This window comes from Dama dama, chromosome 7 (assembly GCF_033118175.1).
Source record: "Dama dama isolate Ldn47 chromosome 7, ASM3311817v1, whole genome shotgun sequence".
NCBI classification, from domain to species: domain Eukaryota; kingdom Metazoa; phylum Chordata; class Mammalia; order Artiodactyla; family Cervidae; genus Dama; species Dama dama.
The window spans coordinates 47,144,560-47,171,848 of record NC_083687.1 but is presented as its reverse complement, the minus strand read 5'-3'; the positions used below and the strand labels follow the sequence as shown (position 1 = coordinate 47,171,848).

The window sequence follows — 27,289 nt, the reverse complement described above, 5'->3', positions numbered from 1 at the left end:
TGAGAAGCCATCTGTAATGTGACCAGACCTGCTGAGCTTCTCTTCCTGGCTTCCCTGAAAGACACTGGAGGAGACTTCCAGGAATTTTGCTCAGTCCCGAAACCTTTGTTCTCCCTTCAGAGTAAGGAAGTAGGGGCGGGGTTGGGTGGAGAGGGGACTCTTTGGAGCTCTCTCAAGTGACCTCCAGTCTGAGGATGTCAGGCTGTTAAAGAGACCCAATAGCTAGTTATGCCACACGTGCTAGATAATACTGTGTCAACAGCTCCAGTTATCTGAAGCTCTGTGTGAAATGGGAACCAACCTTTGCCTCTGGGAACAAGCTATCACCTTTCTCCCAGGCAGGTGGAACTAAAATGCGTTTCATTTATGCCTCCACACTGAGTCTTGAATATCAAGTCACTCCTAGCTTCCTTCTTCCCTCATCCTGTGCCCTTGAAAGTGTAATTCTTTTTTTCCTCTACCCATGGACATATATATGCTACGTAACATCATTAGAAACTGTCTGATTTAATTCAGGGAACACCTACCTCGCCATCAGATTTTTTTTTCTCCTCTAATAATCTTCTACTTAGGCATGTTGCAAGGGGTTTTTTTCTTATCTGTGTCTGACTTTTACACCCAAAGGTAGAGGTAACACTGAAATGAATTAAAGTGGCAGAGACCCAGAAAGAGAAATAAACCCGAGGAGGAGAAATCCACAGGCAGCAGTTTTCAAAGACTGCTAGCTTGGCGGGGTGAGCCAGAAAAAGGAGAGCCACTTAATTTGAAAAGGAAGGGGAAAGCCTGAGAAGGGAGATCAGGCCACAAAGATTGGATGGAGGGGGGGCGGAGTGAAGCCCGGGAAACAGCCCGGGTGAAAGGAGCCGGCACTCCAGACTTTGCTGAGATCCACTGACGTCTTGTATGCAAATAAGAAGGGCTTCCCGGAGCTGCCCTGAGCCCGGCGCCTTTTGCCAGCAGCCGGGTGGCACCACAGAGGCCAGAAGCCCAGGACGCTTTAAGAAGCATCTCTGGTCGTTGCCAGGAGAGGATGGACAGCACCCAGAAGCAGAGAGTAAATGCGGATTAAAGGACCCGGCAGAAGGAAGCCCTCTTGAGAAGCTGTTGAAATTCCAAGATTGGCAAAAGAAGTCAGTTCCACCTCTTTACTCTTGTTTCAGGAACCAATTGTTTCTCAGTCTTTGGAGAGAGATTCCTTCCCCAGGGAAGTGAAAATAATGAACTTCTGGAAGTATTGGTTTTTTGCTTTCATGGGAGTCAGTGTGGTTATTTTTGTGATCCTTTACAGTGGCCAGTTAAGCCAACCGAAAAGTCACAGGAATAGCTCCGTTGAAAGGGACTTGGGGATACACGCCTGTAAGGATGCCTTAGATGAGAAGTCAACCTTCTTGTGGGAAAAGACATTGATGTCCCCCGTGGGAAGTGTCAGTTGCAAGGACTACCTGATCCAGAATCGCTACATCACAAGGCCTTTGTCAAAAGAAGAAGCCGAGTTCCCTTTGGCATATGTCATGGTCATCCATAAGGACTTTAACACTTTCGAAAGACTCTTCAGGGCCGTCTACATGCCCCAGAACATCTACTGCATTCATGTAGATGAGAAAGCCACAATTCAGTTTAAGAAGTCTGTGTGGCAGCTGCTGAGTTGCTTCAAGAATGCTTTTCTTGCTTCAAAGATGGAGCCTGTGGTCTACGCAGGAATTTCCAGGCTCCAGGCTGACCTGAACTGCCTGGAAGACCTTTTAGCTTCTGAAGTTCCATGGAAATACTCCATCAACACCTGTGGGCAAGATTTCCCCCTGAAAAGCAACAGGGAGATCGTTCAGTATCTCAAAGGATTTAAAGGGAAAAACATCACCCCTGGGGTGCTGCCTCCCGACCATGCGGTAAAGCGGACACGATATGTCTACCAGGAGCACTTGGACAGAGGTGGGTCCTATATGAAAAATACCGGTATTTTGAAAACCTCCCCTCCCCACCAGTTGACCATCTACTTTGGCACTGCCTATGTGGCCCTCACCAGAGAGTTTGTCAAGTTTGTCTTCCAAGACCAAAGGGCTATTGATCTGCTCCAGTGGTCCAAAGATACCTATTCTCCTGATGAACATTTCTGGGTGACTCTTAATAGGATCCCAGGTGGGTATGAACTTCCATTCCTGTTGGGTTTTTATTTTCCCCTTATCCGTAGATTGAATTTGCTAACATTCAGCTCTTCTTTGAAATTATTTGGGAAAAAAGAAAAAAAAATGCCTGGAAAGCGATTAGTCAGCTTGCTTTTAAGTGGCAAGTCTACTGTCTTATGGGCCTCCCTCGTGGCTAAGATGGTGAAGAATCTGCCCGCAGTGCAGGAGACCTAGGTTTGATCACTGCATTGGGAAGATCCCCTGAAGGGATGGAATAGAAACCCACTCAAATATTCTTACCTGGAGAATCCCATGGACAGAGGAGCCTGGCAGGCTACAGTCCTTGGGGTCCCAAAGAGTCAGACACAACTGAGTGACTCACACACACACTACCATCTTATAACTGTGCTACATAGTGATCTAAGAAATATGCCGGTTTCCCGGAGCGCTGGCAAAACTACCTTTGAGGATGTATCACATAGTTCCTGACCTTGTGTTCAGTCTTTTTTTTTTAATTGAGGTATAACTGACATACAATAGCTCAGTCTTTTGAATAAATGCCTTTCATAGTCCTTGATAAGAACAATTGTGACATAGTGAGACTGATTTTGAATAAGCATCCTATGAATTGAAATAGGTGGTGTTTCTCTTAGAGGCTGTTACACTATATTATACTGATGCTCAAAGTTCACGGGGCTGTTTCATCTTTGGATGTTTACAAATTATCACTCTGGCTTGAACGTCTCTAGTCTCAGACCTGACCAGGTGTCCAGGTCTCAACTGACTTGGTTCAGTAAATCTAGTCTGATATTTTATTGCCTGGGAGAGTGAATCACAGTGAGTTGAAACATATGGAGAGACATTCTAGCTGGAGCTGACCTCAAGTCACTTCTCAATTGTTAAGTCCCATTTTCTTCTTAGAAATTCCCCCTTTGCAGTCTCTTGTTTTGATATACTGTGAAGTCTTTCCCATTGTTCATGATAATTTGGGGCTAAGGTATTTGAGGCATGGAGGCAGGAAACAGCAGCAGATTCCCCCTTTAGATTCAGGCCTTGGTTTCTTTTCAAAGTTCTGTTTCCCATATGTTGTCTGGGAAGGTCCCTGTGACCTGTAGGGCTTCTTCCTGGTGATGTCCCAATGCACTAGTTTCTACTATTGTGCCAGCTTACCTGTGGGTGTCAGCCCTGCGGGGAGGTGACCCCGAGCCTGCCACGCTTGAAATACCTCCCTTCTCTTGGCTGCGGTATCGCTCTTGTTGGCACATACGAGTGCTACCTTCATACCTGAACGTGGACTCAGCAATTGTTAGGTGCCCGATAGCTCAGCATCCCTGAGGGCTAATCTAGAGTGGCGGTTACAGAAACCTACTTAAAGAGGGGCGGGAAAAGGACTGGCAAGGTGGTTGGGGACAGACCAGTAGTAATTTCAGTGAATTTCAGACAATAGTAAGTTAACAGTTCACAAAGACTTGCAGAAGGGGGTGTGAATCCACATTTTTCACAGTGTAAGTTGTAACTGAAAGTGGGGTGCGGTGGCTTGCCGCTCAGAAGAACCAAGGTTGGTGGGAAGGAAGGTTTGCTTTATTTTGGATGCTAACCATGGAGCGGGGAGGGCAGACTTCTGTCCAAAGGAGGGCTTTCCCCTACTGACAGCCAGTGGGCAAGAGCTTCTATAAGCTGAGGGAGGGGCTACAGGCAGAAAACAGCACAGTCAGCGCTGACAGTCATCTTGAAATTGGTCATCAGTGGTTGGTTTGCTCCAATTTCCTTGACACCAGTTCTCAGAATTGTGGCGGCTTATGTCATGGCTGTGGTCTTACCATCAAGTAGTTAACTTACCTGAGGTTTCAGTATCTGTAAGACAGCTCACAGGATACGGCTCAGATATTTATCTATAGCCCTTGAGAAGGAACTCGAGATCCTTGACTATGCTTAATGACAGCATTAATATTATTTGATCTCCTTTGACTATTTTCTTTTGTTTCTGCATTTTCTTACTTCTCTGATTCAACTTATTCTTGGGCTAAAGTTTTTCCACAGACAAAAGGCAGGCAGAGGACATGGGGGGTGGGGGGGGGCAAGGACCATAGGCAGGGTCCTGCTCCATTTCACAGTGAGTGTTCATCCTAATTGTTCACAAATAAGTGTAAACATTCTGTACATGGCATGTGATACTGTTTTTGTTAATACAGTTTGTGCTGTGTACGTTATGCTCCATAGCACCTCTTTTAATTATGACAAATAATTATTGTTATCCTCATGTACAGATGAGGAAAATGAGACTTAGGAGCAGCGGTAGTCGTTCAGTCCTGTCTGACTCTTTGCAACCGTACGGACTGTACCCCGCCAGGCTCCTCTGTCCATGAAATTTCTCCAGGCAAGAATACTGGAGTGGGTTGCCATTTCCTTCTCCAGGAGATCTTCCCAACTCAGGGATCGAACCCGGTTCTCCTGTATCCCAGGCGGATTCTTTACCATCTGAGCCCCTAGGCATGTGCTAGGTTCACACAGCTTGTCCAAGGCAAAGCTGGGATCTCCTGGATTTGCGAGCCCTGAAGACTGAAGTGTTTCTCTTGTACCAGGAAAAGGAACAGTCTTGTTTTGTTTTTTTTCTTTGCTGTATATCTAAAGCAAATTCCCTGCAGAACCCCAGAAAGGTGAAAGGACGAGGTTGGAAGAAAAATGCAGAGAACAGTGAAAGTAAGCCCCACCTGACCACTCTAAGCTAGAAGTCAGGTTAGCAGGGATATGGAAGAGTGAGTGAGTGTGTGTGTGTGTGTGTGTGTGTGTGTGTGTGTGTGTGTGTGTTTGGAGACATAGGAAGGTGCCCTTGCTGGAACCGACCGCCACGACCCACCCAGGCTTCTGTACCTGCTCCCCAAGCCCGCTCTAGACCAGGCTGTGGTCTGGCTCTCCCTTCATGCAGCCAGTGGGCCTGGGAAGTGATCTTCAGGGCTCCTCTGCTGCTCATAGAAGATGGTGGGCGAGACCCATCCAGGCTGACTTTGATCCTAGTCCCTGCTAAATGATAACAAAAAGAACACGAAGAATCTTGAGGACATCGTCTCCCTACAGAGTAGAAAAGAAGTCTTCAAAAACAAAACAAAATAAGAACATTGCGCCATGTCTGTTTTCAGCAATTAACAAATACTTACTAAGCCCCGCCTGGTACCTGGCACTGTTCCGTGAGTTGAGGGCGGCTCTGGAAGGAGACAGGTGTGACTTTATGGAATTTAAGTTTTGAGATTTGAATGGTTGCGTATCAGGTTTAGTGACTTTTTTGTTCATCAGGTTTTAGTATGTTGCGCTAATCCCCCCTCCTACCCATTCCAACTCCTCAAAATGTTGTGGGTTGTTTTTTTTTGCCTCCTGATTATCCATCCCTATGTTAAAAAATAAGGAATGTATTCAAGAGCTTTAAAATTTTTAAGTTAAATTTTTTTTTAACTCTATGAGCTGCTGATATTAATGCTTCCTTGTATTCTTCCAGAGATATTTTATTAAGTTTATAGATAATAAGATTAATTAAACATTGTGTGTGGAAAATAGTATGCTTTCTTTTTTATTTTTTAAGTTTACAAAATACACAGGAAAAAGAATGGTCCTTTTTTTAGGCACCCTATTGCTGACTCATTGGTAAAGACCCCGATGTTGGGAAAGATTGAGGGCAGGAGGAGAACGGGGCAACAGCGGATGAGATGGCTGGATGGCATCACCAACTCGATGGACATGAGTTTGAGTAGGCTCCAGGAGTTGGTGATGGACAGGGAGGCCTGGAGTGCTGCGGTCCATGGGGTCACAAAGAGTCAGACACGACTTAGCGCCTGAAAGAGAACAAATTGTGAGTGAGAAACAGAAGTTGACAAGGAGTAACCTCTATTTAGATCATATGCAGACATTTAGGAAACTAATTTTCATTTAAAGTTTTTTGAAGCATTTCTGATTGTTTACTTGTTTGGTTTTTTGGCCATATCATGGGGCATCTTACCTTCCCTACCCATGACTGAACCGGTGCCCCTTGAAGTGGAAGCACAGAGTCTTAAACTCAGGACCGCCTGGGAAGACCCATTATGTATTTTTTTTTAATATATACATATTTTATTTTTTTTAATTTGGCAGTGCCATGCAGCATGCATGATCTAAGTCCCCTGACTAGGACTTGAACCTGGGCGTGAACCCCTAGACCGCCAGGGAGCTCCTCAACAACCCAGCAGGACTCTCTGACCTGACCCCTCCCCTCCCTTACCCCAACTCTCTCCCCTTACTGCTTTGTATGTAAGGCCTCACACTTCATACCCCAGCAACTACTTGGTCCTACACACTTCTGCGATTTTCCCTTAATTTTTTTTTTTTTGGTGGCTTTTTATGATGTCTTCTCTGAGCTACCCTTCCTATCATCTCTGACTATTCCTATGTATCCTTTGTAACCCTCCTTGGATGTCACCTCCTCCAGAAGCCATCCTTGATAACCCACCGCCCAGACGACTGGTGCTCCTATACGCCCTGCCACCGCTCCCAGCACTGAATTATAACTACCTGCTAAGTGAAACGCCCCTCTGCCCTTCCTCCTCCGTGTTTTCGTTCCTTTAGGGTGAGAAATGTGACATCCATTTTCATCTTTTCCGTCACTCCCCCTACACTGCGACCTATTGCTGTGCCTGAAGAGGGCTCGATGCTTGTGGGTTGGGTCTGGGGAGGTGTTAGACGGTTAGGAGACACTGGATACACGCATATGTATGGCTGAGTCACTGCTTTGCGCCTGAAACTGTCACGACATTGTTAATCAACTATAAAAGTCTGAAAAAGAAAGTTCAGAGAGTGATGTCCCCTATCTGAGGTGGGGAGGAGTAATTTTTGATAGTAAGAATCAGAGGAACAGTAGGTAGGCTTGAAGGTATAATTCCATAAGAGCTAGGCCAAAAAGTGATACCAGTAACGAGAAAGATAACCAGTCCTTTGGAATTATAAGAGTTTCAGCTGGAATGTTAATAGGGCAGAATCATTGCTTAGAAAACTGATTCCCAGGGACTTCCCTGGTGGACCAGTGGTTAAGACTCTATGCTTCCACTATAAAGGGTGCAGGTTCAGTCCCTGGTCAGGGAACTAAGAGCTGAGTGGTCCAATAAACAAATAAAAACTGGTTCCCAGGTAGCCAGCCGGGCCCGTGCAGTCTCCTCTGATGACCAGAGCAAGCACCAGTTCCCTAGGTGGACCCCGCCAGCTAGTTTCTGTCTTACCTGCCCTCAGTCTGAGTTTCTCCCACAACTCAGCACTTGCCCAGCCCTGCAGTTTGTCTCCCACTTGGCTACTCCCGGTTCACAGAGTGGGCTTCTTCTGGCTGAATTTGACCCAGAGTATCCCTTTGGAGCTTTCCTGGTTGCTCAGATGGTATAGAATGTGCCTGCCATGCAGGAGACCCAGGTTCAATCCTTGGGTCGGAAAGATCCCCTGGAGAAGCGAATGGCAACCCACTTCAGTATTCTTGCCTGGAGAATCCCATGGACAGAGGAGCCTGGTGGGCTACAGTCCGTGGGGTCGAAAAAAGTTGGACACGATTGGGCAATAAACACCTTCACCTTCAACCCTTAGCCACTGGCTCAGAAAAAACAGGAGCACAAGGAAATGAAAGGTTAAGGAAAAACAACAATAGAAACTTGAGAAGCGTTTCTCCAGGTGTAGCTCTCAACAAATGTAAACACTGAGCTCTTGGGAAGGTATGTGTTCTCTCCGGAAAGGTTACCCCGACCTTAAATCTGGGTGTGACTGGATCAGCCCCCAGGCTTTTTCAAAGTATGCATTGTGTTCTCTGTTCAGCAGCCTAAATTTAGAGTTCAGTTTCTAGTGCCACAAAGGATGCATTCAGTCATGTTGATTGTACCATTGATTGAGAATGATGAACATAATTGGACTGGAAGAATCCTGTTTTAATGAACATTATTAGAACGTTCAGGCTTATACTTGAGTTATTTTTCTGTGCCTGAATGACAGTCCACAGTGACACTTATTTTGCTGATATGGAGATAAATTCAGATTGAAGGAGAAATTACACTAAACAGATCCTTTTCTTGGTTTCCTATCCACTGAGCAGAGTTTTCAAGTGACATCATTTCTGTATGGCCAGATGATGTTAAATAACACATAATACAATTGGACATTATTTTCACAATATTTATTAAGGAGGCAGGCCTGTTTTGCTTGTTTTATCTCTTTGGTAAATGTAGGCGATTCTTGGGGAAATCATCTGAGGTCAGAGAAGGTTACGATGTAGCCTGGCTCTTGAGAATCTAGAAGTCAGCCTGGCCCCTGGTAGAGAAACCCTAGACAGGTTACAGAGTATTTACATAATTAAACTATACTAACCCGGTGGCTCAGTGGTAAAGAACCCGCCTGCCGATGCAGGAGACGAGGGTTCAATCCCCGGGTTGGGAAGATCTCCTGGGGAAGGAAATGGCCACCCGCTCCAGGATTCTTGCCTGGGAAATCCCCTGGACAGAAGAGCCTGGTGGGCTACAGTCCATGCGGTCGACCCAGTGACTAAACAAAAAAGACAGAACTATCCTGAAGCCATAGCCATTTGAAGGCATTTATTTATGATGCCTCTGGCCGTCGGTTGTGCTGTATAACACTTGGATCATCTTCTTTTTAAAAAAATATTTGTTTATTTGTTTTTGGCTGCATCGGGTCTGTGTTGCTGGGGGCTTTCTCCAGTTGTGGCGGACAGGGGCTCCTCCCCATTGCAGTGCGAGGTCCTGTCTCTGCAGTGGCTTCTGTTGCAGAGCACAGGCTTTAGGGCCTGGGGGCTTCAGTAGTTGCAGAGCACAGACTCAGTTGCCCCATGGCACGTGGAATCTTCCCGAACCAGGGATCGAACCTGTGCTCCCTGCATTGGCAGGCGGATTCTTGACCACTGGACCACCAGGGAAGTTCCTGGGTCATCCTCTTCACTGGGGAATCTGTGCCCAATTATTTTCCCCCCAGTCCTGTGAAGGAAATAATCTGGAAAAACGGCTCTTAATTAGCTTTTAATCCCTAATTCCTAGAACAACATTACACAAAACAAGAAAAACTGGATTATCGTATATATACACATTTAATTATGTACAGATACCATTCCTGTTGGTAAATATCCAGTAAGCTGAACTTAACACGACTTTAAGTCATGCAGAAAGGATTAATGTAGGTACCGCTTTAGACCCAGCAAGGCCATTTGTTTGCAACTTTCATTCCACTTCCAATCAATTTTCTACCAAGTGTCTGAAATTAATCTTTCCTAGAAGAGCCAAGGTTTTAGGTTTTATGTATTTTTGGCCACACTGTGTGTCTTTCGGGATCTTTAGTTCCCTGAGCAGGGATCAAACCTTTTTTCATGTAATGGAAGCGCAGAGTCCCAACCACTGGATCACCAGGGAAGTCCCTCAGTGACTCTTTAAAACAGTAAAATGTTCATTGCATGTCACAGTCATAACAGATATGTAATCAGTGTCTACAGACCTCGTTATCATCTAGATCTCTACTCTCTCTGAACCCCGGCAACGGCATCTCCTGGCGTCTCCCCTTGAGTGCATGTGATACTGTGGAAAGGTTTTGGAACCAGATAAGTGAAGGTTAAATCCTGGCTCCCATTACCTGCTAACTGTGTGATACTGGTCTTAGTCTGTGCTGTCTCAGTTAACCCATCTGTGATGGTGGGAGTAATAAATAGGCTTTAGTCTCAGGAAAAGTTATGAATATTAAATAAGATAATGTATATAGTGCAGTGGTTCCCAGACAGAGCATGCTTCAGGAGCCCCGGTGAAGCCCTTTAAAACACAGATTGCTGGCCCCTAGCGCCAGGATTTCCGGTCCACTAGGACCGGAGCAGGGCCCAGAATTTGTCTTTCTAACAAGTTGCAGGGGATACTGATGCTAGAAGCCCCCCTTGAGAACTGTTGGCACAGCCCTTTTACAGAGTAGCACATAGATTTGCAGCAGATGTTGGTTCTGTTTATTTCCATCTCCTTCACTGAGAAAAAAAGGTGATCACCAGTAAAAATGAAAGTGAGTTTATATAAGGCCAAGCTTTACAGTTTTGTTTGCTTAGGGTGGCTATTGTAAAAGTGGTGTGGAAATGACTGATGCTTGGGAAGGACTCGTGTTGAGGAAATATCCCGGGCTTTGGGGTGAGACAAACTTGATGATGAATTTTGACTCTGCCCCTTAGTAGATTTGTGACCATGGGTGGTGGTGTTTAGTCGCTCAGTCATATCTGACTCTCTGCGACCCCGGGGACTGTAGCGTGCCAGGCTCCTCTGTCCATGGGATTTCCCAGGCACGATGACTGGAGTGGGTTGCTATTTGCTTCTTCAGAGTATCTTCCTAACCCAGGGATCAGAGCCTGGGTCTCCTGCGTCTCCTGCGTTGACAGGTGAATTCTTTACCACTGAGCTCCCTTGGGAAGCCTGGCCATGGGTCTCCAAACCTTAAACTCCTCACAGTAATGACGACTACTTGGTAACGCTGATTTGAGAACTGAGTGAACTTGGGTGTAAACTGAGAGGGGAAGTGTTTTTCTGTTTGTTAATATGAGCACGTAGTAACGAAAACCTAAATATGGTGTAGAATTCCTAAACTAATGAGAGCCTCAAGGAAGGTGTTAAATTAAACCCGTTTAAATCTCTTTTCACTATGAAAAGATGTCTACACTATGGCCCCCAAACCGTGTAAAACTAGATGTAAGTATATCCAAAGAGAAATAGGAGGAACTATAAGAAAACTTAAGCAGTTTAACATGTTGGGATGCGCATTTTTTATAATTTTGATTTCCCTAAATGTTATTGGTATAATTTCTGAAGCTACGGAAAAGTCTCACTGAGTTCTTGACAGTAATACTGTCAAGTATGTTCTCACATCCGTGAGAAGAGTGTTTCCGTAAAGATGCAAAGGATGTTAGTATCTTCAGGACTCTTTCTGAGATCACATCACATGAAAGGAACAGGAGTTGGGATTAATAGGGTTGTTTTATTTTCTTAAACCTTATCGTGTACAGATGTCAGTTTAGAATAAATATAATTTCTTGGAAAAGGAAATCAACATAGCCAAGACTTGAACGAAATTGGAGTTGTTTTTCTCTTTTTTTTTTTCACAATCATTCTGTATAGGTTTCTGCGCATCCAGCCACATCCTTCTCATTTTGGTGTTCAACTTCCTGGATGTTAAAACAAATATTGCCCCTCCTAGCTACTACACAGGGGCCACTGTAAAATTCTGTTGTGTGTGTGTGTGTGTGTGTGTGTGTGTGTGTGTGCGTGCGAAGTCGCTTAGTTGTGTCTGACCCTGGGCGACCCTATGGACTGACTGGCTGTGTCAGACTATGTCTGCCTCTGGGTGACCCACCAGGCTCCTCTGTTCATGGGGTTCTCAAGGCAAGAATACTGGAGTAGGTTGCTGTGCTCTCCTCTGAAACTCTATGAGAAATTTACAAACACACACAGCTGGATGCAGAATGGTACAGTCATCCTTACGTGCCCATCAGTCAGTTTCAAACTGAATGTATTATAAGCACATGTTCTTTAATCTTTAGAAGCAATATGTTTGTTTAACGACGCTCATTTTGGCCTTTCTCTTCCTGTAGAGAATGTGGGAGGAGTTTGTTACTAAGAGCAGGAATTGCTTAGTGGGGTAGACTATTCCATGTACAGTGTTTAGAGGTAATTTTTCCATCTCTTCTAGCTACTGAATATTCTGCTTTCTCTATATAGGAGGGAAAAAAGACATTGAAAGTCTAACTATCTTATGAATCGCCTTTGGAATTGACTTGGGGAGTTCCCTCTTGGTCCAGTGGTTAGGACACCAAGATCCCACTGCCGAGGGCTCCAGGTTTGATCCCTGGTCAGGGAACTAAGATCCCGCAAGCCATGTGATGTGGCCCAAAACAAAAGCAAACAAAAAACAATGCCTGGGTTCAATCTCTGACTGGGAAGCTGAGATCCCACAAGTTGCATGGTGCAGCCAAAAGGGGGGAAGGAAACCAAGCAAATATAGCATGTAGTTATGTCATTATTAAGCTTGAACTTGATGTGCTTTTGTTACTTTCGGTTTGACAGTATCTGTGATTCAGAATAAATATTAGGAACATCGTGAACTCAGTTGGAAGAATAAGAATAACCCAAACTGTATCCACTTCTTTTTTCAGAAACACAAAAAGGAAGAGAAACTTCTTTTTCAGAAACACATGTGACAGACTCACAAATCTTCCTATCATGAGTCCTTGCAATCCATCAGATCATCTGAGGACTTTATACTGTTTATGTCACAATATCCCAATAGGATCTCTTATCAGAAGTCATACAGAAGAGGATTTGTCTAGATTTGTAGATGGCTCAAGGGTTTATCTTATCTTTTCCTGTAAAGTGAACATATTAGTCACTGGTCCCTACCCACAATTCAGAGTTGCTAAACTCTTGAAATAACTGTTGCACAAATGGAAGCAGCAGTATTCAAGTGCTTAAAAGTAAAGCTCTCCAAACCTGAAAACTGAATGCTCAGAATTGGCACTTTGATCCCTAAAATGACCCTGAGCAGAGGAGAAGGGGGCAAGGAACTGAGGGGGCCAACATTTCTCTGAAGTCTCAGGTTTTGTTTTATAAATTTATGTACACATCACATTCCCACCTCCTCTAGAACTTTCTTAAACTGCTAATTGAAATACATTACACAATGTACGGGGCTTTGCTGGTGGCTTAGACGGTAAAGAATCACCTGCAATGCAGGAGACCTGGATTCCATCCCTGGGTCGGGAAGATCCCCTGGAGAAGGGTATGGCAACCCACTCCAGTATTCTTGCCTGGAGAGTCCCCATGGACAGAGGAGCCTGGTGGGCTACAGTCAATGGGGTTGCAAAGAGTAGGACACGACTGAGCGACTAAGCGCAGCATATACAGTGTGTTACCTATCCCTGATGCATGTTGATGTATAGCAGAAACCAGCACAATATTGTAATTAGCCTTCAAATAAAAATAAATAAATTTTGAAAGAAGAAATATACATACAGGAAACCGCACATATCAGAATTGAAATCACTGAATTTTCAAACTGATCCTCACTTGAGTAACCAGTACAGGAGCCCACATTCCTACAAACACTCCAGGAATCCCCCAGTACTCTCTTCAAGAGTAACAGTCATCTTGACCCCCTGGTTTTGCTGCTTTTGTGTCATCATAGAGCTTCTAATTGTAGCCTAGTGCTTTTCATCCAAATGCTCAGATTAAATAGATTCAAGAAGAAATGCTTAGGCTACTGTGACTTCGTGTGTTTCTAAAAACTGCTGGGGACTCCATGGGATGGGGGTGAGGGGCGGGGGTGGGCTGGGATGCCTACATGTGCCAGGTACAACCTAGGACCCTTTCTCCCATGTTTCTTTTCTTTTTCTTTTTTAAAGAAGTTTCTCATATTTGCAGAGCAGTCTAAATAGAAGTGCTTCTGTGGTTCTATGTAAAAGGTTAGGCTTGTGGTAGATAGGCAGTTAGTTCCCAGAATTAGCAACCTATATATACCCCAGTGCATGCAGCACCAAATGGAATTTACCACTGACCTTCAACTCCTTTGGACTTGTCTTGGGTTGTAGATAGGGTTTAAAATTAGACAGCAGCCCTAAGCAAGCATGGTTTTTATTTGGCTGCTTTTACATGGACTTGAAGGAACTGCTTTACAACTTGGGAATGCATTCTTGGTTTACATCCAACTGGGTGTAACCTGGTGCCTCGTTTTGAAGGTGAGGTAGGCACTGCATGCAGGGCAAGATGAAAATTTGTCTAATGGATTCATTAAGGGCCTTTCCCCAGACAGGAAACAAAGCAATACAGGGCGTGCTGCGTTCTATTGATTCTAAGAAGGAAGGGCCTGGCCATGAAATAGCTTTCAGTGTAATGGGCTGAGAAGGACAATCAGTACTGTAAATACTTTTGTTTGAAACAGTCACATAAAACTAGGAGATGCCACTTGAAATGTAAATGCCTTTAACCTGTGAACAAACACATCTAAACGAATAGATTACAGGGAAAACATTACTTGATGTTCACATGCTGCAAATAACAATGCTTCATCCTAAGGAAACAGGTTTTGGGGCCGATAAACCTATGAAAGTGGTGAACATTTGTACATAAGGGATGCCCAAACTCATTTTAGGAAACCCAGCCCATATTTCTCAATGGTAAAGACCACTTATGGGTAGGTTATTTGCAATCTATATTTGGTAGGGTTTTGTCAGCTAGTTGGGGGCATCCCAGGTGGGATATTCAGTGACAAATAATCTGCCTGCCAGTGTTGGAGATGCAGGAGTCTCAGGTTCACTCCTTGGGTCAGGAATCCCCTGGAGGAAGAAATGGCAACCTACTCCAGTATTCTTGCCTGGAAAATTCCATGGACAGAGGAGCCTGGCAGGCTATACACTTCATGGGGTCGAAAGAGTCAGACACGATTTGGTGACCCAGCACACCCACAGTCAGCTAGTTCATAGCTATGCCATAGTCTTAAGGTGATGTGAAAGTATTTATTTGTGCAAAAAATACTTCATGAAATGTTTTCTTAGTGATTGTTACTTGTAAGATTTTGTAGTGTTTGGGATCTTTTTAACTTTTATTTTTGTTTTTTGTACTTTTATAAGTCGTTTGAATCCATTCATATCAAGTGTTTGATTTTTCACAAATTATAGAGTAATATTTTTAAGAGAAAAAAAGTCAAGATTCATAAGGTAAATGTGCCAGGATGCTTAACACTAGTTAAATTGGAGAAGTTGGGGGGGAAAAGAAGAAGAAAAAAAAAACAGTTGGTCTCTTCTTTGAACTTCTCTGTATTTTTAAAATCTTCAAAACTTAAAGTTCCTTTATTTGTTGAAAAATAAAATCTCTCCTTACTGAGGGATACTATTTGGTGTTTTAAAAGCTGAAAACTATTTTCCCTATAAAGGGATGCTCAGTGCATTAAATAACCTATGGAAAACAGAGCTGCTCAAACCTGGCTACACATTACAATCATATAGAGCGTTTTAAAAAATTCCACTGTCTGGGCCTCACTCCTGACCAGTTAATTCAGAATACCTAGGAGATGGGGCACAGTCACTGGTACTTTTCTAAAAGTTCCACAGAGGATTCTAATGTGTAGCCAGAAGAGAATACTGATACAGATGAAGGCTGGACCTAGAGATAAAAACTGAAGGATGGAGTTGATTATCTTGTGGACTTGGCCCACATGCATTCTCTGCCATTTTACCTGGCAGCTACTTTTGTAAAAAGTCAGTTAAGGTTTTGCTAGGAGGAAAAGAACTCCCAAAACGTAGTAGCCTAAAGAAGATTCCTGTGTTTTCTGTGAGGACTTCTGACCAGGGCCCGCTCCACCAGGGCTGGAAGGGCTTGGCTGGACCTTCAGGTGCAGAACCTGGTCTTCTAACCCCACGGCCCCTCATTCCCTAGTGGGTTCAGCAGGACTGTTTTACTTGGTGACCTCAGGGAAGGTCACCCTGATCAACGAGTACTTTCGTAAGTCTCTGCTTGAATCATGTTTGCTGACGTCCCATCGGCCAAAGCAGGTCCCGTGGCCAAGCCCAGATTCGAGGAGCGTGGAGAAGCATTCTCTGCCTTTGAATGGAAAAGTTGCAAAATCCTACTGAATGAAGGCATGTAGATAGCAATGGAATGAATCTGTGACCATTTTTGGCAGTTGACCATAACAAGTTAAAATGCATCCCTTTTTTAGTGAAAGCCCTTGATAAGGCAAGCTATTTACTAGGCTCTTTAAAAAATAATTCTTTTGGAGGGAGCTTCGCAGGCAGTCCAGTGGTTAAGACTCTGCACTTGCACTTGAGTGGGGAGCAGAGGGTTTGACCCCTGATTGGGGAACTAAGATTCCACGTGCTGTGACACAGTCAAAAAAAAAAAAATTTTTTTTTCTAGTTAATTTTGGGAAAGTACCTTTAACTTGCATTACAAAAGAAATCTAACGGTAATTAAGGAATTTCTAAAACACTTTAAAAATTAGGAAAATCCAGAAAATTACGAAGACTAAAATAAAAATCAACAGAAATATTCAGAGATAATACTTTAGCACATTTCTTTCAGTATTTTGTTTTCTTATAAAAACATCTATTTTATGTGTTTTTATAATTGGCTCCCTTCATTTAATAGTATGTCGTAGTTTTTCTGTGTCCTGAAGAATTCTTCACCATAATTTATAATAGCTCAGTAATATGCCATCATGTGAATGCAATGTCATTTATTTAGCAAAACTTCCAATTGGGGCTTTTAAGAGGTATTATCAGTAATAATAGTTCATTGTTTTATTAATAAAATTGGTCATCAATGATGACTGAATCTCAGCAGTTATTATGTCCCAAGTACCATTCAGGGTGTTTTAAGTATATTACACACTTCACAACAACTCCATGAGGTATAGGGAATTTTTTTTTTTTCTAAAGTTTTTATTTTGTATTGGGGTATAGTCTGTTAACAATGTTGTGATAGTTTCAGGTGAACATTGGAGGGATTCAGCCACACATATACATGTATCCATTTCCCCCCAAACCTTCCTCCTATCCAGACTCTGTAGGAACTCTTCTGACACTCCTTTAGAGTTAGAGAAACCAAAGAGGAGAGAGGTTAGGTAATCTATCAGTGGTCCCACAATTAATAACTGGTCCAGCAGGAACTTGAACCCAGACAATATAGTTTGAGAGTCTTTCCTTTTAACTATTATATTACATTGCCTCTCAAATAAGAATTTAGAAAGAACTTCTTTAGGACAAATTCCAGTATATTGAACTGAGTCAAAATGTATGCAAGGGTTTGTGTTTTTTTTAATTGATTAGTTTATTTTTGTCTCTCCTGGGTCTCCGTTGCTGGTCCAGGGCTCTCTCTTGTTGTCATGCTTGGGTTCCTCATTGCAGTGGCTTCTCTTGTTCTGGAGCATCGGCTTTAGGTGCACGGGTTTTACGAGTTTGGCACATGGGCTCAGCTGCTCCTTGATATGTGGAATCTTCCTGGACCAGAGATTGAACTCATGTCCCTTGCATTGACAAGCAGACTCCCAACCACTGGACCACCAGGGAAGTCTGTATGCAGGTCTGTTGAGGGTTTTGATACAAAGTGTCATATTGCTTTCCCCAGAATTGGTCCAATTGTATTCCCACTGGCAAGTCTGAGACTCTCATTTCCCCATACCTTCTCCAGCACCAGGTATTCAGTTCAGTTCAGTTCAGTCACTCAGTCGTATCCGACTCTTTGCGACCCCATGGACTGCAGCACGCCAGGCCTCCCTGTCCATCACCAACTCCCGGAGTTTACTCCATCGAGTCGGTGATGCCATCCAACCATCTCATCCTCTGTCATCCCCTTCTCCTCCTGCCTTCAATCTTTCCCAGCATCAGGGTCTTTTCAGTACCACTAGGTATTATCACTTTCTAAATCTTTGCCAGTTGCATATAAAATGATGAGAGGGGCAGGGAATATATAGGAAATCTAAGTACCTTCCACTCAGTTTTGCTGTGAATCTGCAGCCGCTCTAAACAAAAAGTCTATGAAAAAATTATTTTCTTAGGAGAGGCTATCTTAAGATTTAAATTTTACTAACTTTAGTTTCTAGCAAGCATGAGCTTCTTTTTTTTAAATTGAGACGTAACTGACATGTAACAGTTTCAAGTGTACAAGATAATGATACAAAATTTGTACATACTGTGAAATGATGATCACAATGGCTTGTTAACATCTGTCCCCACCACCATAGTTACAAATTTTTCTTTCCTTATGATGAGAACTTTTATGATTCTCTCCTAGCAACTTCCAGATCAGCACTGCAATGTTAATAACTATAGTCATCGTGCTGTACTTTATAGCCCCATGAATTATTTTGAGCTTGTTTTCTTTTATTAGATATTTGCATAAGCCAGGGTACAGAGAATGGCGTGAAAATGGAAGACCAATTTGGGAATTCCCGAAAGCCTGGTAGGACAGCTGGGTGTGTATGAACGGTGATGAAAGGTGATGTGGGCAGTGTTGAAAGGTGACGTCGTGGACAGTGATGAAAGGGGAGGCGTGGAAACTCAGTGTCGCAAACTTCACGTCCACAGGGCCAGGCAGACAATGTGAGCTGGTGAAACATGATGGGGGAGCTGGGGAGCTGGAGAGCTCCAGGCTGGATAACACTCTCGTGACTTGTGGACAGTGGACTCTTGGCAGTCCAGACTGTCTTGGGAATTTTTCTTTTTTGCGGTGTCCCACTCCGCTTCAGTGGGGGTCAAAACAAACAGGTCTCCCAATCAGATATGGTTTCTGGGCTACCCGTCTGCTGCATAGAGTCTGTAGACATGACTGCAAAGATCCTCTTGTGCCATGCTCAACACACTGATGTCTTCCTGGCCCAAATGTGACCTAGAGTAGCAAACCGCTGGACCCGGCCAGGGTCACAGTTCTGAGGCGCTAGCTGGGGCAGTTGATTCGTGACAGCCTGGAGCAAAAGAAAAAAATGCCCATTTACACTCAAGTTTTTGTGGCAAGAGGTCACTTTGAACTGGGTCCCGAGGAGCAGAAGCAGCAACATAAAATGAAGTACGGGGTGAAGAGTCAGAATTCTAGGGGGAATGGGCACCCGTGAGAGGGATCTGGGATGACAGTAAGTCTGAATTTGTCATTTGTCCGAGAGTGAGTTGGGGGGCAGGCATCACAAAGCACTAGAAGAAGCAGACGCAGGTCAGAGGGTTCAAAGTAATCCCACATACCCCAGATAGGCCACAAGGTCAACGCTAATTATAGAAAAAGCCATTTGCTGGTATGGCCGACAAAGTGGGCAGACTGAAGGCAGAGAGACTGGTTTATAGGCAATTAAAATAGTCGTGGTGAGCGAAGTCAAGCACCTGAATTCGGGCAGTGCTAACCAGGAAAATGATGCTCTGAAAAGCCAGGTGAGGCTTGAAGAACTGCTGGTAGATGAGAAATCAGTCAGGGGCTCACCCAAAAACCAGTTCATTGCTAACTGGACTTATGGTGGTGATCATTTTGCAATATATACAAGTATCGAGTCACTATATTGTACACCCAAAGCTAGTATAATGTTATTTGGCAACTGTACTTCAATTTAGGAAGAAAACAGAAACTCCGGAAATAGAAGACTTTAGTTTTATTTTAAGCACTCCAGAAAGTTTTGATATATTCTGAAGTTTGGAAACATCAAATTCGTTCTTTCGCCCTTTCTTCCGTGTCTTCCTTCTTTCCTTGACCTCACTCAATGGTGTACAGAGTATTTGCTAGTTATTTGACCGCTTGTCTGAGGGTGCTGTGCTGTGCTATGCTCAGTCGTGTCCAATTCTTTGTGAGCCCATGGACTGTATCCCGCCAGGCTCCTCTGTCCATGGGATTCTCCAGGCAAGAATCCTGGAGTGGGTTGCCATGCCCTCCTCCAGGGGATCTTCCCAACCCAAGGACCAAACCCGGGTCTCCCACATTGCAGCTGGTTTCTTTACTGTGTGAGCCACCTGTCTGAGGGTAGATCTATCAAAGACAGCATTCTGATGTTTGTTTAGATATTATGGTATTTCTGGGATACCTGATAAAAGTCTCACATGAGAGCACTTCCCTCTTGTTCATGCCAGAAGTCGGCCTTGCCTGACCCAGCTCCCCCAAAGGACACTCTTACCACTCGGTGAATAGTCTGTCAGCCAACAGTGGGCACCCTGTAATTCGAATTTTTTCTTCTACGTGCTTTCATGAAACGTTAAACAAAAAAACTCACCTCTTTCAATGTGGCCACTTGATCTCAAACGATGTTTGATGAAACATCATCGGAATGAATTAGCTGATCATTTCCTACTTTACTCACAAAACTGCACACTCTCAAGAAAACAGATTAACTTGAGGACAGTTTTATTTCATTTTATTTTTTTATTTTTTTTGAGGACAGTTTTAATACAAAGAAAAAAGAATGATCATCTTTCAGCTGCTTGAGCTCTGAGATCCTGAAGAGAGAGGGTTCCTTAAACAGAACTAGAGAAATATGCCACAGAAGAGCGCATACACATCTAATCTAATTGCTGTTCATTTCAGCATTTCTTTCTTTTCTCCATTGAATTAGCATAATTTTGCACTAAAGTCAAGCAAATCAGATAAAAGGAAACTTCTTTCTCTCTGACATATTAAAAAGTACAACATATACCCACACAGATCAAACTCTTCAAAAGAAAATACAGAGAGGAGACACTGAAAGACTAGTTATTTATCCAAATTCATTCTCAGAGAGCTGGAGTTCAGAAACTTGCTCTACGCCCCTGGAAGCAATACTCTGTCAAAGAGAAATCATTCTTAAAGTTTGATTTTTTAAAATTCTCTTTGTTCCCTGTTGGCATACTTGTGGGGCAGCCTTGGGAACGGTTCAGTTCTGGCCTCTCCTCACATCCTTGAGCCGTTTTTATCTCCAGACAATGACTGTGGGGTGGCTTTCTAGGCAAGGGACAAGTGAGTGGATCAGGGGTCATCATGAGTGGAGGATAGTGAAGGCTGTCTTGGTTTAGTGAAGAGAAGAAGGAAAAGTTGTCTGAAAGCAGTGAAAGGCGGGCCTTTGCTGCCGCAGAGAAATCTGCCGTAATAACAGGGGTGTTTGACAAGAGCTAAAGATGATAAACAGACAGAGAACAATAGAAGCAGAGGGTCAGGGGATCACGGCCAGCCTTTAGGTCAGGACTGCAGTGAAACCTGAACTGTTCTCTGGGGCTGCCCAAGGTTGTCTGCTTCTCAAAACACAGCCCTAACCTTTCCTGTCCGTCAGCAGAGGACCGTCCAGGAAACACTCTTGAGCAGAGCAATCTGGGTGCTAATAAAAATATCAATACAGCCCAGAAGGGGAAAGGATCTAGAAAAGAAAATCGATTCCTGGGTTGGTGGAGAACCGATAGGCTGCCCACCCCAGTATTCTTGGGCTTCCCTGGCGGCTCAGCTGGTAAAGAATCTGCCTGCAATGTGGGAGACCCGGGTTCGATCCCTGGGTTGGGAAGATCCCCTGGAGAAGGGAACGGTTACCCACTCCAGTTTTCTGGCCTGGAGAATTCCATGGACTATACAGTCCATGGGGTCTCAAAGAGTCAGACACGACTGAGCAACTTTCACTTTCACTTTCATACATATATATATAACTGAATCACTGTGCTGTACATTGTAAATCAGCCTGAAAAAATAAAGTATAAAAAAATCAGTGCATATAAACCTTTCTGGATCTGCTAGGCCAAGGTGTCAGTATCAGTAAATATAAACCCAGGCTTCCCTGGTGGTCCAGCAGTTAAGAATTTGCCTTGCAATGCAACGGACACCAGTTCCATCTCTGGTCCTGGAAGATCCCACATGTCGCAGGGTAACCAAACCCGTGAACCGGTGCTCTCAAGCCTGTACTCTGCAACAAGAGAAGCCACCGCAGCTAGAGAGTAGCCCCTACTCGCCATAACTAGAGAAAGTCCTTGCCCATCAACAGAGACCCAGTGCAAGCAAAAATAAGTAAATATTTTTAAAAAATAAATATAAACCCTTCTGGATACTCTGGGTCAAAAGCTCCAAAAACATCTCATTTGTGGCTTTGCCCCCAGCATCTCCTCTGGAACACAGGAGGCCCACAAGTAAACTGTTTGAATAAGCGAATAAATTATCTTGAAACAAAATCAACAAGGACTTTGGCATGTCCACACTCCTGGGCAATTCACATAAATGTTGTGGGCTCTTGTTTACACAGCTTGGCAATGAAGGGAACATATTAAAATATTAAAGCATGAAAATTTCTAAAATCCCTTCCTCTATAAAATTTTAGTTTTCTCTTTTCCTTGTTTTATCTTTTCCTCTTAAAACCAAAGAAGAGTCTATTTGTTGGCAGTTGTCAGAGGTGATGTAGAGAGGTCATCATCTCAGGGATCATAGAACTCCAAAAAAAATCCCCATGAAACAAAAGAGGATCTTTCTGTAAGTTACATATGTTAAACCAACACAATATTGTAAAGCAATTATCCTCTAATTAAAAAAAATTTTTTTAAAGTAAGGGATTAATGAACCATTGGAAGGCAAAAACAAATATACCATTTTATTTCTCAAAATAACCCCAGTTAACAATGAGGGGGGAAAGGCTACAAGGTACTTAACGTATGTTTCCCAACTACCAGGTAATTTTCCATTTTTTAAATGGTTTAAGTTAATCAGCAATCAACACTATTTTTTCTTTGGTTGAATTTCATAAGCACAATTACTAAATCAGTGAAGGAAATCAGACTCGGATGCTTGTAAATAAACCTTTTTAAAATATAAAAGCAATGTAACATTAAAGGAAGTTTTGTAAACACAAATTTGCACATTTCATATTCAAATACTGGGTTGGACAAAATGTTCATTTGGTTTTTCAGTAAGAGCTTATGGAACCCAAATGAATTTTGGCCAATTCAGTATTTATACATGGTTTTATTGTGAAACGTGAAAGTCACTCAGTTGTGTCCGACTTTACAAATCCTCCAGGCCAGAATACTGGAGTGGGTAGCCTATCCCTTCTCTGGGGGATCTTCCCGACCCAGGAGTTGAACCGGGGTCTCCTGCATTGCAGGCGGATTCTTTACCAGCTGAGCTACCAGGGAAGCCCACATGGTTTTATTAATAAGGTACAATTCCATGTTCTCACCCAGAGGCAGTTTATTCTCCCAGTGGACATTTGGCAGCATTTCACTGTGCTCAGTCGTGTCCGGCTGTTTGTGACCCCATGGACTGTAGCCCACCAGGCTCCTCTGTCCGTGGGATTCTCCAGGCAAGAAGAATACAGGAGTGAATTGCCATTGCCTCCTCCAGGGGATCTTCCCAACCCAGGGATCGAACTCCCGTCTCCTGCCTTGGCAAGCAGTTTCTCTTTACCCCTAGTGCCACCTGGGGAGCCCACATTTGGCATTATCTGGAAACACTGGGGTCACCACTTAGGGCTCGGGGGAGCAGGTGGAGATGGCACTGGCATCTCGTCTGCAGAGGGCAGAGCTGCTGCAAAACACCCTACAATGCCCAGGACAGGCCCCACGGCAGAGAATCGTCCAAAGTGCCGCTGAGAAACTTGCTTTAGGTTATAGAACAAAAAAGCAGTCTCTTCCGCAGCTACCCTGTCCTCATAGCTTGAATAGAAATGATGATGTTTTCAACCATTTATTTAGTTAAGCATGTGAGGCACTGTGCTAAACACAATGCATACCTCATCTTAGGTAACAAAAACTCTCTGAAGTTTTAAAGGTTAGCACATGATGTCTGAAAGAGACTACCTAATTGTTCAAGGTCACCCAAGCCTGTAAATAGCACAGACTGGGATTTGTTGCAAGGGGTAAACCCCATCGGTGGCTCAGTGGTAAAGAATTTGCCTGCAATGCAGGAGACACAGGAGACATGGGTTCGACCCCTGCATTGAGAAGATTCCTCTGGAGGGGGAAATGGTAACCCATGCCAGTGCTCTTGCCTGAAAAATCCCGTGAACAGAGAGTAGCCTGGTGGGCTATAATCCACGGGATCACAGGAGCCAGACACAGCCTAGGGACTGAGCAACAGTGACTTTTCCTATTTTTCTAACCTGACTTTCCAGAGTTGTGCCAATTTCCAGCACCACTGTGAAGCTGTGAGAAAAACCTCTTTCAATACACTGACCCTAGCATTACTTTTGACATTTAAAACCAAAATTCTTGCTTATTTAATAAGCTAAAAATTATGTATCTGAGCTTAAATATTAAACAGTTGCTGGAATTTGTTACCATGTATATGTCTCCCAAAATGAGAAGCACACTCGCTGTATAAGAACAATAAGGAGAAAAGTCAAGTCAATATAAATAAAGCTTGTGTTTCAAAGAAACACATTCATTTATTCAACAAATGCAGCTGTTTGTCTAATAGAGGCTAAGCCCCAAGAAAAACATTCCTGCTTAGTCTGTAAACTTGATCTCAAATCTTTTGTTTAAATAAGCCTATGAAGAGCAAATGAGAGAATAGTGTTTTATAGTTTAAAATGTTTTCTCTGATAATATTAGTGTCTTTTTTGCCCCATCCTAGAAATACTGCAAAGTAGATGCTACCTAGGATACCTGTGGATTGAGGCAGACTTGTACCCACATACCCCATAACTCCCCTCCTGACAATGATCATAACAGCAGCAATCATAGCACAATATAGTCCAGTATTTTAAAATATATACTAATAGTGTATATAGTATGTATAATGGGATATAGTAGTACATGCCATTAGTGGATCATTTTAGTAGGTCTTAAATGAAAATTTTTAACAGAGTAGACTAAAAAATAGCAGACAAGTGTACTGCTACAACACTAAATATTTTGTGAAACTTCTGTGTGTGTGTGAGAGAGACAGTGAAATTGTTTTCCTGTGGCTTGCAGCCTAAAGGGCTGAAAACTTCTGATCTTATCTACCTACTTCACTCGAAAAGTAAGTCTGGGGGCCATTGTGTGATGGCCAAGAATGCACAGCTAGTTCTGGGGTGAGAACTCAGTTCCCCGCTCCCTAGGCCAGTATCTGTTCCACTGGGGAGTTCAACCTAAGGTCAGTCTCTGGGGGAAAAACCGGAAAGAGACGTAGAGATGTTTTTAGGGGTGTAAAAAGGGCAACTGGCCGTTGGCACAAGTAACAGGATCAGTAGCTTTGGTGTCTCCACATTTTTTAAAAATTATTAATTAATTAATTTTATTTTTTGGGTCCACCGGGTCTTCGTCGCTGCGCACGTGCTTTTTCTCTAGTTGCGGCGAGCGGGGACTACTTTCTGTTGCGATGTGCGGGCTTTTTATTGCGGTGGCTGCTCTTGTTGCAGAGCACGGGCCTTAGGCGGGGGTGGGTGTCGGGGCTTCAGTAGTCGAGGCTCTCAGGCTCAGAAGTTGGTGTTCACAGGCCTAGTTGCTCCGAAGCATGTGGAATCTTCTCGGACCAGGGATTGAACCCCTGTTTCCTGCATTGGCAAGTGGATTCTTATCCACTGCACCACCAGGGAAGTCCTCCATGTATGTTTTAACCAAAGCCAAAGTGAACTACTTACTGACTTGCCGCCACACTGGCCATTCAGGCTACTCAGTCTTTTGCCCTCCGTTTTCGCCCCAAAATAATAACCAAGGGATGATGCCTACAAAGTATTTGAATAGAGCTGTCACCAGAAGCCTTGCCGAGTGTTCTATCTCCTCCTTAAAATAGTACGAGGCAGAACAAGTATGGAAACCAGATGACTGATGGCCACGTAGGCCGCTCTGTAGGGTAAACTGAAACGGGTCCGCCCTTGCCAAGAGGGTAGAAGAAATACTTTTCAATACTGAGAAATAGAGCGTTATTATACCTTAAAGCAGTGGTCCCCACTCTCCAGCATCTGATGCTGATAATCTGAGGTGGAGCTGATGTAATAATAATAGCAATCAAGTGCACAATAAATGCAATTTACTTGAATCATTCTGAAACCATACTCCCCCTTCCGTGGAAGAACTGTCTTCTATAAAACATGTCCCTGGTGCCCAAAAGGTCAGGGCCACTGCCTTAAAATACGGTGGCCTATTGGGAAGCCAAGAGAGCAACCAAGCCTGTCCGATCAAGCTAAGCAGTCCTCCCCATCAGCGCTAAAGACTAAGGTGATGATACAGCCTTTGAGTGCCACGCTTCATCCATTCTTGAACCTCGATCAGTGCCTCCTGGGAACCAAAGTCTAGAGGCACCGCGAGGACTGGCCCTCCACTCGACACAGCCTTTCCAAACTACAGGGGGGCTGACTGTCGTCAAGGAGGATGTGGAGGGGTTCAGATGCATATGCAGTTGACCTTTGAACAGCACAGGGGTTAGGGGCGCAGACTCGAAAATCCGAGGATAATTTATATTGGCCCTCTGTATCCAAGTTTCCTTTGTATCCAAGGTTCCACATCCATGGATTCAACCAACCTCCTATTGCCTAGGATTGTTGTATTTACTATTGAAAAATATCTGCGTAGGAAAGGACCCTTGCAGTTCAAACCCATGCTTTTCAAGGGTCAACTGTATTCTCCGCAGAGGGGACCAAGATGTATCAGATTCTTTCTGAACGAGAAGAGCAGAGGGAGAAGCTCCCGGGAAACTGGATGAAGGCTGCGGGGGCGACTTCCGGAGGGGAGGAAATGAAGCAGAGTTCCTGGCCGTGTTGATTGCAGCCCAGGCTGGACTGTGCGCGGGGATCCTCCCAGGGTCTTGCGAAGATGTTCATTCTGGTGCAGGAGGTCTGGGTGAGGCCCGAGATACTGCGTGAAGAGCCAGTTTATGATGTTCAATATTAATGAGAATGAAAGAGGAAGAGAAATATCTTGTCCTTTTAAAAATTCAGTCCTTTAAAGGAGGGCCAGGGACTTTTCGTCATGACAATGTTTTATTCACATCTTTCTGCTGTAGTTATTTAATTGAAAAGACTTATAAAAATCACACATCCGCTGACCTTGCTGACAGGAGTAAATATACCAGAATACCTATTTGCTTTCCAGACTGTCTCTACCCACCCCTCAACTTAACCAAGGCGAGTTTTATTCTAAATTCTTTCAAAGTTTATTCTGGGACTTCCCTAGTGGTTCAGTGGTTAAGATTCTGTGCTTCCAATGCAGGTGTGGGTTCAATCCTGATCGAGGAACTAAGATCCCACATGCCTTGGGGTGCAGCCAAAACAAAAGTAATTTTTTAAAATGTGTGCTAAGAACAAAATAAAGAAGGCTCCTTTCTGATAGGCAGAAGACTAAAGTAACTTTTAAAGTATTAAATGCAACCTAAAATAATAGGAAGAAATATTACTTAATAAACAGTTTTTCTTGAGTACTCAACACTTATAAACAGAGTTTTTAAGTTTGGCAGCAAGGAAAGAAGAATCCCTGATAGAGAGCCTGTAGGGGTGAAGACACATGCTAGTTACAGAAAAGATTGCAAAATTTAGTTTTAGCTGGAAGACCTTAGTACAGTTCTTGATTTAAATTCTCATATAATTATTATATGACATCAGAGCAAAAGAGCAGAGCTGTTTTTTGCTGTCTGAAAATGCACATGTTTTCATCAGGTTTTTTTTATATTTTATTTCTTTGTTTATTTGGCTGTGCCAGGTCTTAGTTGTGGGAATTTTTTTAGTTTCACCATTTGAACTTTTAGTTGCGGCATGTGGGATCTAGTTCC

At 43.5% G+C, this 27,289-nt stretch overlaps 1 protein-coding gene across 6 annotated transcripts in view; it reads left to right on the top strand.

Moving 5' to 3' along the window:
• GCNT2 (glucosaminyl (N-acetyl) transferase 2 (I blood group)) overlaps nucleotides 1–27,289 on the top strand; it is an 89,308-nt gene that overhangs the window by 51,108 nt on the left and 10,911 nt on the right. Inside the window, exon 1 of one of the 6 annotated variants that reach the window (XM_061147646.1) lies at nucleotides 986–2,136. The exons of the other annotated variants lie outside the window; for them this stretch is intronic. Coding sequence (XP_061003629.1) covers nucleotides 1,218–2,136 — 919 coding nt within the window. The 5' untranslated portion in view covers nucleotides 986–1,217. Of the gene's footprint in view, nucleotides 1–985; nucleotides 2,137–27,289 lie in introns of those variants that run through there. 6 annotated transcript variants of the gene reach the window in all.